Source organism: Morus notabilis, unplaced genomic scaffold (assembly GCF_000414095.1).
Source record: "Morus notabilis unplaced genomic scaffold, ASM41409v2 Scaffold1540, whole genome shotgun sequence".
In the NCBI taxonomy this organism is placed as follows: Eukaryota; Viridiplantae; Streptophyta; class Magnoliopsida; order Rosales; family Moraceae; genus Morus; species Morus notabilis.
The window spans coordinates 252,450-264,826 of NW_010360914.1; the positions used below are offsets into that span (position 1 = coordinate 252,450).

The following is a 12,377-nucleotide window of genomic DNA, read 5'->3' on the forward strand; positions in this document are numbered from 1 at the left end:
GAGGATGATGTTGCAAACATGGATATGCGGACTAATTAATGCATATGCTTAAAATTATGTTTTGCATAAAAATTAAAAGGTTTTAATATGTGTAATTGGTTATGTTATTTAATACTATTAATGTTTTTGTGGTAATAAGAAATGTTAATATCATTTTTTTATTGTTTTCTTTTTTATTTTTTGTATTAATTATTTAACACATAAATTTTATTATTTTATTTTTGGTTTAAATAATATTATATTATGATTAAATACAAAGAGTAAAAAAAAAATGATTAAAGAAGAAATCCTAACATCACAAACGTTAAGTATGAACCTGTCACACCAATCAACAGAAGTGAAAGGACTTTGCATTAAAATTTGCATTACAATTTCCACCAGAACTTTGCCACTTGACCTTAAATCTTCTACAAAAGACTTTGACCTGGTTATTGGTATTTCCCTTAGAGTAAAAGTATGATCGAACGTTGGGATTTTTTTATTGTGGGACCCACGAATAATTAAAAAATAAAAATTTTGGTTTCATCTCTTCCAAAGAGGTTTCAACGACGAGCCTCCCCCGTGAACCGTTTTGTATTCTACCGTAAAAACATTTTTAAATTTGTACAACTGTCCGGTTTTGATAATTTTGAATTATATAATTCAATTTTTTTTTTCACCGTGTACAAATAAATTTTTTCCATGTATAAGAGAAACATTGCATTTTAACTTCAAGAACAACAACTTTGTTGAGTATTTAGTAAAGATCAAAGTTGATTATCTCAAATAAAAAAAATCGAAGAACATGCCCTTCAAGATTTATCTCTAAGAAGCCATTATTTCTTTTTTGAAGAGAAATATTGCTCAAATAATTTTCATTAAAACCTGAGTCCTGACATTATCAAAGGTTTTTTTTTTTAATTTTTTATTTATAGGAAAGCAGAGGTAATTTTTTGGAAAATCCCTTTTTGAGGGAATATGTTTCTTTAATTTCGAAACATATTTTAACTCAAATTAATTTTCACATCAAATTGATGTGACTTTTGAGAGGACCGCCAATAATTTCGCGTGCTTTCTTTAGTTTTGTATTTTTTTCTGTACTTCATAAAGACATTTTCAAGCAGCATTTATATCACTTCTATAAAACTTGATATTTATGCATAATTTTATTTTTTTTTTAAAAATAATAATCACTTCTATATATAAAAGCGCATTAATTTAAGAACTCCATCTTGCGTTCAATTTTCTTCACATCTATTTTTGATAAGCAAAACAAAACTTCTCAAGTAAAACAAAACTAGCTTCTTCACAGCTAGTATGTACTCGGTTCAACTCTGATAGTTAGAGAGGAATTAAACTAAAAGATTTATTGTTGTTGTTGTTGTTGTTATAATTATTGTTATTATTATTCCCCTAAATCAGTGTGGAAAGGCTGAGTACAGATGGAGTTGAAGCTGTATGTCTTCTTTGCATTATTTCTCGTTGATATTGCTCTTACAAGTGGCGGTGTCTTGAACCAAACAGGTATCAACATCTAGAATATCCTAATAAGAAATTTAAATCTTTCTCCAATTCTTGTCATGTATATTCCAATTTGTGTTACAATCATAATCAATATTCAGCTCAATTAATAACATATAATAGAATATTTAGAACAGTTTATATTTTGTTTAAATCGCAAAACTCTTACCATAATTTGAAATCATAAAAATTACATGCTTTTCTTAATCAATCAACCCATGAATCACGATAACATACTTTTCATCAATCTTCCTCACGGTTGCATATCGGAAACAAAGACTTGTGAGAGAATATAAATTTGCTGTTTGGAAGAATTTTCTCTATTTTCTTTGGGATTTAGGCGTGCAAGTGAGAAAGAGAGAGAGAGAGGAGAGGAAGAACGTGAAGGAGAGGAGAGCGTGAGGGAGAGAGGATGTGAGATTGAGAGAGAAAAATAGAAGAAGAATGAGGGCAAAAATGGAAAAAAAAAATCAAAGAGACTAGCTTGTTTTAACACACTTTTATTATATAGAGATAAGGATTTTCTTTTTCTTTTGATATTGGATATATTTGAAATTAGAGTTTGAAAAGGAATCAAATCCCAGTCTTTTCTAAAAGGTTTGATCAAAATAGATTGTCCATATGATATATATTTGAAATTTGAGTTTGAAAATGATTCAAATCCCTGTCCATATGATATACAGGATGGATCGACGTGCCCTCCACTGAAAAGAAACAAAACCATTATATTTGTTGCCCAAAACACTATTATTTATCCTAATTTTAAAGAATGTGCCCCCACTAATCAAGTAAAACTCTCTATTTTATTTTGGGTTTTTTTCTAAAGATTTAGGCTTTGACTCTTGTTTGAAGGAAGGCTCACTTCCTTTTTTGTTACGGAAATGTCCTCTTCTCACATATTCATGTTAGTATATTTTATAATTTTCTCTTTTTTTTTTCATTTTAGTTATAAAAAAACCCCCTTTTTCTTTTCTTGTTTTGATAGCGATTACCCCCTTTGGTTTTTTCATTTATATTTTTCGCTCCTTTGTTATTTTCCAATAGTTTTATATGAAAAGTTTTATTGCTCTCCAAAGTAATATGAAAATTTATAAACTTTTTAATCTCAAGTGATTATATTGTTTTAATGTTTATTTTTTATTTATTCATCATATACATAAACTTGCGTGCATAATACTCAATAAAGTTATCACTCCCTTAAAAAAATATTATTGGTAATTAGAAAAGATAAAATCGGAACAAAAAAAAAAGATAAAAAGTTTGCCTCGAAATTTTTATGTTATAGTTTAGTTGATAATTTTTTTTACTTGTGCCCCCACTGGATTCAAATCTTGGCTCCATCACTGGTGGTATAACACAACTTTTTTAGTTTTAATAATTAATCTAATTCAAAACAAATTCCTTCAAAAAAAATGAAAACAAATTAAAAATTAATACACGGAGTATCTAATCCTTTCCATATTTGTAATAATACTAATTGGAAACATGCGCTATGTGCCTGCATATTTAGAAAGGAAAAAATGTGGGAAGATAAAACAATAAAAAGAGAACAAAAAGATAGAAAAAAGGAAAACTAAGAATAAGGAGGAAATATGGGGAAAAAAAAAAAAAAGAAGAAGAAGAAGAAGAGGAGAAACGTTTAATAGCATTATAAAATAAATTTATTTTGCAGCTCATTTTGCACAAAAATCTTCTTAATTCTTGAGATTTTAACTTATTTTATTGTTTTAAATTAGTTGTACTTTGTTTTGTTTAATTTATTTTTATTTAATTTAGTGTGATTTTATTTTATTTTAGTATATTTTTATTTGAATTATTTATTACTGCAGAACGGTGTTTAAATAGATAAATTGAACCACAAATCAATTCAAAATAAATAAATAAATAATAAAAAAAATATAATCGGAAATGATTTTGCCCGTCGGATCGGGATTATCCATGTGACTCCTTTTTTCAACAATATTACTGACATGTGTCCAACCAAAATGAGAAACCACCCAGAAAGCGCCACGTGGTTATACTAAAGAAGTTTCCTAATTAGAAATGTAAACGTGGTGATTTCAATGAAGAGTAACACGCTAGACTCGGGGTAATTTGGGCTCATTTAGTTTGTTGATTTAAATTTTTAATTTGAGTTAAGATGTGATGTTATGTGAGAATTTTTTACTGTAACAAAAAAGTTAAATGTGACTGTTTCTGAGAGCTTTTTACTGTAGCAAAACTCGAATTTTAAACTCAAATCGGTGAAGTGAACGGGGCCTTAATTTGTGTAAAACCACTTGCAACGAAACATTTTTTAATAACATTAAAAAAAAAAAAAAAAAAAAAAAACACTTAAATGTCAAGAACAAAAGGGACATTTCAAAAACTAGGTTAAACCGGTTTTATTTTTAAAAAAACTCATTCTCTCTTGGTTTATCGATTATCCATTATCTGTTACTATAATAAGAGAGAGTCTCCCTTTTTCATATTCCATTTTTTGGTCAAGTTATTTTATACTGTAGTGTTTAACCTTTTTTTTTTTTTTTTACTTTTTACTTTTTCTTATCTTCTTTATTGTCTTTCCACAAAAAAAAAAAAAAAAAAAAAAAAAAAAAAAAACTTATACTTTAAACTGAAACATATTAAACTACTTTCCCTTTAATTTATATCTGTTTGAGATAATTTGCATCAAATACATGATCTGCACTTATATCTTTTTTCTTTGTAATATTTTTAAATATTATTTTATCAAATGTAGTCTTTATTAATATTTTTCTTTTATTTTGTTTCTATGAAGTAATTTTTTAATTATTTTTTCCTAATTGGCCCGATCAAAAATTTTATTTTATTTTTTTCAAATGTATCTTTTTTGAAAAGGCTTTTTCACGGCATCCATTCAATTTCGTAATTTGTTACTATTGACATGATTTGAAATCCCAGTTTTCCTTTCTTTGTAAAGTAATTTATTTTATATGCGTTTCTATTTATTTATTTATTTATTTCTTACTTTTTTCAATATAAGCCTTGCTATTTTAAAAGTGATTGTTAGAATGCGTATTAACAATGAAATAAAATGCCTTTTGTTAAATAAATTAAAAATTAATAATACAGCAATCAAACTTAACATTATAGAGAAGTTACAAAATTATTCACCACCACTCACTAGTATGATTAATGTCTCAGGGTATATCAGTATAGATTGCGGCTTACAACCTAACATGTCTACTCACGTTGAGGGCAGTACAGACTTAAAGTACGTTTCTGATGAGGCATTCATAGACACTGGTGTAAGGAAGGTCGTATCAAAAGGTAATTGGCAACAGCAGTATATGTCTCTTAGAAGCTTCCCTGAAGGAGATAGAAATTGCTACAAAATAGGGGTCACAACAGGTACTAAATATTTGATCCGAGCATCATTCTTTTACGGAAATTACGACGGTGAAGGTATGCCGCCAACTTTCGACTTATATCTTGGAGCCAGTTTATGGGATTCAGTAAAGACGTCGAGCTCTTCAGATTTCACAATCGACCCAGAGATCATACATGTCCCTCAGAAAAACCATATTCATATCTGTCTTGTCAAGACTAGCCATGGCATCCCATTTATATCAGCCATAGAATTAAGGCCTTTGGATAATTCAACTTATCAAGCTCAAACAGGATCCTTGGCATTGCTCGATCGGCTTGACACTGGTGTCAGTACATGGACCAGGTGAGTTATCCCAAATGTTATCATCTCTCACACACATAAGTTTTCCGCCTCTTTTTGGCGACGTCACTGCCAACAGTACGTATCAATGTTTGTGATGACATGTCGTCGCAAATAATGGACAAACTGGCGCTAACATTGTTGACGCCAGATTGGTTTTGGCACCAATCACTATTAGCGACGACATGTCGTCGCTAATAATTTGTCAAATTTTAGCGACAATATGTCATCATAAATAGTAAAATTTTGTGCAACGACAAGTCGTCGCAAATACTGAATGCGACGTTAAGTCGTTCAAAAATTTTGTTTTCTTTTTAGCGACGACATGTCGTTGCTAATATTGTAATTTTAGCAACGATAAATGTCGTCGCTAATAACCCTTTTTGTTGTAGTAATGAGAGATAAAAATCTAGACTCATACACTGTTAAAGGTAAATTGATATGCAATTTTCTCTTAAAAAAATTTAGGGGTAATCCATGGGAATTTTTATCATTTCATGATGTATCTTTTTTTTTTCCGTTCAAACATATATATGTACAAGTTTTATAATTTCAATGAAAACTTTGGGCAAACTTCAGAAACCACTAGACGGAGGTATCAATCGGCCGGAAAATGGCAGTACAAACATTAGATACTGTAAAAAAAGAGAAAAAAAAAAAAAAAAAAAAAAAAAAAAAAAAAAAGCATAGTTAAATTTTTGACAATTATTGAAAATGGGTTACTAACACTATTAGTCCATGAATAATAATTATGAGCATTATAATCACTTTAATTCCTAAAATTTTAATTTAAGTAAATTTTTCACAAAACTATAGGATTTGTTGGCAATTTTAGTTCCTACCATTATAATTAAAATAATGCCTGAAATTTCTAGAGATAATCACATCTCAGTTGCAGAGTAATTAACTGAAGTTTTAACATAAATAATTACAATATTAAATGCAAAATTTCTTAGTTTATATGGATTTTTAACAACAAAAAAGAAAATATTTTGCATTTGTTGTAATTTTTTCTATTAAAAAAATCAGTTACTATGTGAATTAGACATGATTATCTCTGTGAAATCACCAAAGTGACACTATACTTGTAATTCCAAAACTAACAGTGCTAACAACCGGAAAAGAGAAAAATAGAGATGTGAAATCGCGAGTTGTTAAAAATCCGACTTTTTGCACAAAAGCTTTTAATTGTAATAATATATATCGCATACTGAATTGGAAACTTTTTGTTTAGGTATTATGGAGAGGACATGGATGTTTATGATCGTCTCTGGTCTGCACAGAAATATGATGATTGGAAAGAATTAAGCACAAATCTACCCATTGATTCTGAAGATCAATCCGACCATTATAGCATACCATCACTAATTATGAGCACTGCTTTCACACCGAAAAACGAAGAAGCTCCTTTGGAATTTCCGTGGACTGCAACTGATGAATTTAGTAACGGTACATATTATTTTTACATGCACTTTGCTGAAATCGAACAACTCCAAGCCAACGAGTCTAGAGAATTCAACATATTCTACAACGGTGATCTCTTGTTTGGACCTGTTTCCCCAAAGCACTTGCAAAGAACAACGTTGCACGCCGAAACTCCATTTTCGGGATTTTACCATAATTTCTCAATCCGCAAGACTGAAGCCTCAACTCATCCACCCATTATCAATGCCTTTGAGATTTACACTGTCAAAGAATTTTCAGAGTCTGAATCTGACCAACAAGATGGTATGTGCTTTATAATGATCTTGTATGAAAGGACCTTACCTTAAATGCAGTACATAATATTACACACATATATGGGCACTTTGGTACTTTCAGGGACCATACGTTCACTGCAACATATATATACAAGTGAGAAATATAATGACATTTATTCAATGCTGCACTGATATCATAAGTGTAACACTAAAAATATTAATTATGTTGTGTTTAATAAATGTCATGTTATACTTCTCACTTTATGATACAAGCAACGTATATAGTATCTCCTAGAAGAATGGTAACACTACCCATATATATATAAGTTTGTTTATATTATAATACTTTGATATAAGATTTAATATATAAATATATATGCATATTTAAAATCATTACAGTTGATGCCATCACCACACTCAAGTCAACTTATGGATTACGGAGAAACTGGCAAGGAGATCCATGTGCTCCTAAAAAGTATTTATGGGAAGGTCTAAATTGTAGTTATGAGAATACTACCCCAAGAATTATATCCTTGTAAGTATCTATATATGTGTGTGTGTTGTTTCCTTTAAATCGTCTTTTGATTTTGCATCTTAATTTGTACTATATAACATGTGCAACTAAAGAATGTAAATGCAATCAGAACTAACGGTCTTGTGAGTAACTGAATCGGATTTAGTTTTATATAATCAGACTTTTCTTGGTTATAAAAAGCTAGCTTGGTGATATGCATTGTTATGTAACATGACAGAAACCTTGAAAACAACAACCTCAATGGTCAACTTCCAGATGAACTTATTGAGAAAAGGGACAAAGGTCTTCTAACACTAAGGTAAGCTCTTTGTTCAAAATGAATATCTCAACACAGGACCTTGGTCTGGTACTAATAAATGTAAAATGTTACCACTAAATTTGAAGAAATCAAATAACTAGGTAGATGAACAAAATATGATCTGCTACTAAATAATATTATTTATTTATCTTCATCTTTTAGTTAAACTCTAATTTCTTTCAATTTTGTTGCACGCTATCTACCATTTTTATTGCTAGTGTTGGTGGGAATCCAAATCTATGTGCATCAGTTTCTTGCAAAAAGAAAAATTTTCTTGTTCCAGTTGTGGCATCACTTGTCGGAACTTTTGTTCTTCTCTTAGCTGTCGCAGCAATCTGGTGGGGTCTTAAAAGGAAAAGACAGCATGGTAAGACACATTAAACTTTCATATATATACATATATAAATGTGTATATAAATTAATTAATTAGTACCTTAACTATGGATGCAATATTAGTGTAAAGAAAACAAGAAACGACGATTTTTTTTTTTAAGGGAAGCAAAACTAGTGTTAAGTAATTGCTCGATAAATATAGTACTGGTACAACAATATTGGACAAAATTTGAGACAACAGGATTATTCTACATATACATGAGCGCATAGCACATCATATATGTGTGTGTATATATATATATATATATATCATGTATGTATACATGTCCTAATAATTACAGCTACCTACTCATGATCAACTTAATTACCAGGTTCATCAAAGGCAAAATCTACCTTTGGTCAATATTCATCGGAGTACTCGACAAAACGGCAATTTACATACTCTGACATACTAAGAATTACCAACAATTTTGAGAGAATTATTGGTAAAGGCGGATTTGGAACAGTTTATCATGGTCAGATAGGTGATACTCAAGTAGCTGTGAAAATGCTTTCACCGTCATCTTTTCAAGGATATAAACAATTTCAAGCAGAGGCACGTAATATTGATATATACTAATAAATACATGTTTTATATATAGTTTCTTTATTTTTAAAGGAGTTTTATATATAGTTTCAAATATCTGAATAACGTCTTTTATAATGTCACAAAAAAATCAATGAATTAATTGTGATATAACTAGTTTAAAAACAATTTTGAGATCTTTATAATTTTTTAACTGCAGGTCAGCGTTCTGCTGAAAGTTCATCACAAAAATTTAACAACTTTTGTTGGTTATTTCACTGATGATCAAAACAACGCTGGGCTTGTCTACGAGTATATGAACAGTGGAGATCTACAATCTCATCTCTCAGGTTTTCTTTAGCACCTATACTTAAGACCAAAAAAATAAGAGACTAACTTTTTTTTTCTAATCAAAAAATTAGAGCATTGCTATTTAACACCAATGATCGCACATAACCACATTTATAGTAGTAAAGTAGAATTGTCATATAGCAGAAGATAGTGTAACATGTTGTGTCCTATACTGCTATATGATACCTTTTACTTATAATTGCATGTAATTGCATCAACAATAATGATAAATAATTTTTTTTTGGGTTTTGTTTTTAACATGTTGTGTACACACAAGGTAGTAACTTCAAATGCCCTAGATAAATCTTGGAGGCAAATTAATTAGATAGATATTTAAATGTTTAATTTTTAATGTGAAATGTGCATGCAGATAATAGTTCCACTAACATTCTGAAATGGGAAGACAGACTTCATATAGCAATGGATGCAGCACAAGGTTGGAGAATAAATGAATCCTAACTTATCTATTTTTTTAATTAAATAATATAATATGCATATTTCGCCCTTTTTATTGAGTTTATTTTACTATATAGGATTGGAGTATCTACATCATGGTTGTAAACCTCCTATAATCCACAGAGACGTGAAACCGGCAAATATCTTGTTGAATGAAAACTTCCAAGCCAAACTCTCTGATTTTGGCATATCCAAAACTTTTCCAACTGGCTTTGAGAAAACAAGTCATGTACTAACAGTAGTTGCTGGCACTCCCGGATATATTGACCCAGAGTAAGTAATTTTTATTTCTTTGTTAAAAAAAATGACTCCAAATTCAGCTCTTTAGGTATTTAATCTTCAAGGTACCCATGACTTTATAAACAAAATACATCTAAGACATGGTACTATATTGGGATTAACCCAATTCAGAATATGAAGAGGGTGTTCTTTTCATGTGTTTGAATTGCAAAATTTGAATTTAAATTTAAATTTTTGTTAGAAAAAAAAGGTTGAATTGTGATTCAAACTTATGAAGAAAGGGCCGAACTATAAAACAAATTACCTATTGAATCGATCAGAGGAATTCCAGTTGCAATCACCCATTTACGCCACTTCCTCTACCATTCTTCAAATGATCACGTTACATCGATAATTATGAAATGATATTCTTGAGAAGAGAATTTTTATTCTTATTATTGTTATTATCTTAATGATTTGGTTGCAGGTACTACAAGTCAAATAGGTTAAATGAGAAAAGTGATGTTTACAGCTTTGGGATGGTATTGTTGGAAATCATCACAGGCAAACCTGCAATGTCAAAAGCCCATGACAATATTTGCCTGGGTGAATGGGTCACTTTAATGCTTGAAGAAGGGCGTATCAATAGTATAGTTGATCCAAGGTTGCAAGGAAATTTCAGCGTGAACACTGCCTGGAAAGTTGTTGAAATTGCCATAAATTGTGTTTCTCCAAGTTCAGCCCAACGGCCTACCATGGGTCAAGTAGTGGGAGACCTAAAGGAGTGTTTGGAAATTTCAAAAGTTGCAAATGCTCAGGAGAATGGATTGAGAGATTCATATGAGATGAGTCAATTGGATTTGATCAGTGCTGATATGACTCAACCCTTGGCTAGGTAGATCCATAGATATACTTATCATTTAGTATGTATTTGAGCATGATCAGTGGCTTCTTAGACGTAACAATTTTATGTTATAATAAATGTTGTGATCACGTAACAGTTTTATGTTATAATAAGTGTTGTGATCTTGAAGCGTTCAAAACTCATCAGTGTAGTACATTTCTATCTACACAATGAATTTTAGGAATAAAATCATTTTAGTATCTTGTACTATAATGAAATATGATCTTAGTATTATGTATTTTTAATAATATTAAAATGATACCTTCAAATTTTAGAAGACGTTTTTTTATACCTTTAGAACTATTTTTGGATATAAAATGTCCTTATTACCCTTTTAATCAATTAATTGAAAACTGGTTATAGTAGGGTGACCACTTTTTCTTACTGATACGGTACAATCAAAAGGCTCAAATTCGATCTCAATGAGAGTCTAGTAGTCTCTTCTACACAAAATTTTAGCTAAATCAACAAAAATAATTCAAACAAGAAAAACTGAAGAAAAAATCATTTCCTTCTTCAAGCCATCTCCGGTTAATTCCACCACCTCCAGTGACGGTGAGTGGCACCGGTGGTGAATGGAGGTGAGTTCGACGGCGAAGCTTAAACCTACGCCCCCTAATTCGACCCTCCTAAGTCTAATGGTAGGGTCAATTTTGACCAATTCGAACTCTTAAGTAGTAGATTAGACTGGAAGTTTCCGGGAAAATGGGCAACTTGAAATTCAACTTTTTGGTGGTGAAACGTCAAAATTAACAGAGGGTTTTTATTTCCCATGATCTTCTGAGTTCAATGACATCAGTGGCGTCATCAATGGCGGCCGGGAGGACAGAAATCTGAGAATGTTGAGGGAGGTCGAATTACGCAGCTCCGGTGATGGTGTTCCGGCAAGAATGGACGGGTGATGTTGGATGGGTTTTGTTCGTCTCATTGTTCTGAGTCCATAGGGACCGGAATCACTTCAATCAGAGGTTGGACGAAGAAGTTACGTAGATTTAAAATTCAATTATTTTTCAGACTTTTCGCCGGCGATTGCGGCGGTTTACGGCCAAGATGGAGGTCTCACGGCACGTCAATGAACTCAACTCGTCAAGATCTTTCTAATGGTATAGTGGTGTCAAAAATCGACGCCGGGAAATCGGTATGGGTGGCTGCCGTCCACGAAGAAGAAACTAAGTTTTTTTCCATAATTTTTTCTTTTCAAAACAAAAAAGTTAAATGAGGTATTGTAGGGCCCGTTTAGTTCGCTGATTCGAGTTTTTAATTCGAGTTGAGATGTGACTTTATGTGAGAGCTTTTTATTGTAACAAAAAAGTTAGATGTGATTGTTTGTGAGAACTTTTTACTGTAAAAAAACTCAAATTCTAAACTCGAATCAGCAAAATGAACGGGACCGTAGTGTCCATTTTAGTTTCTGTGAAACCAATTATTTTGAGCCGTTCATTTTTTATGTTAGGGTGTGAATAAATTAACCATATCCGGAGGGTGAATTGGCTCACCCTACATAGATTTCCCCTTTAAAAATTAGGGGAAAAAAATGTACGTCAGAAAATTTTAGCCATTCTTCCAAAACCAAACAAAACAAAGCAATACAAATTAAAACCAAACAAATTCAAATTATTCTTACTCTTTGTTCAGTCTACTAATTCGAGTTGAGATACGATTTTCTATGAAAACTTTTTACTGTAGCATAAAAAAATTATATGTGACTTTACGAGAGCTTTAATCATAACAAATTGGAATTAAAAACTCGAACCGCTGAAATGAACGACATGATTAGTTCTTCTACTACCATTCAGATTAGAAAAGGTGAAATAAAGGGCTTATT

At 30.9% G+C, this 12,377-nt stretch overlaps 1 protein-coding gene across 1 annotated transcript; it reads left to right on the forward strand.

The window, feature by feature from the left end:
• The first annotated feature begins 1,415 nt into the window (after positions 1 to 1,415).
• LOC21391693 (probable LRR receptor-like protein kinase At1g51890) lies at positions 1,416 to 10,661 on the forward strand. Its single transcript, XM_010097623.2, has 11 exons — positions 1,416 to 1,503; positions 4,666 to 5,194; positions 6,426 to 6,919; positions 7,291 to 7,426; positions 7,644 to 7,724; positions 7,943 to 8,091; positions 8,429 to 8,652; positions 8,843 to 8,972; positions 9,344 to 9,409; positions 9,507 to 9,702; positions 10,136 to 10,661. Exons 1-11 carry the CDS (start codon positions 1,422 to 1,424, stop codon positions 10,545 to 10,547), a joined length of 2,499 nt encoding a protein of 832 aa, XP_010095925.2. The 5' UTR covers positions 1,416 to 1,421; the 3' UTR covers positions 10,548 to 10,661.
• Positions 10,662 to 12,377: the final 1,716 nt, after the last annotated feature.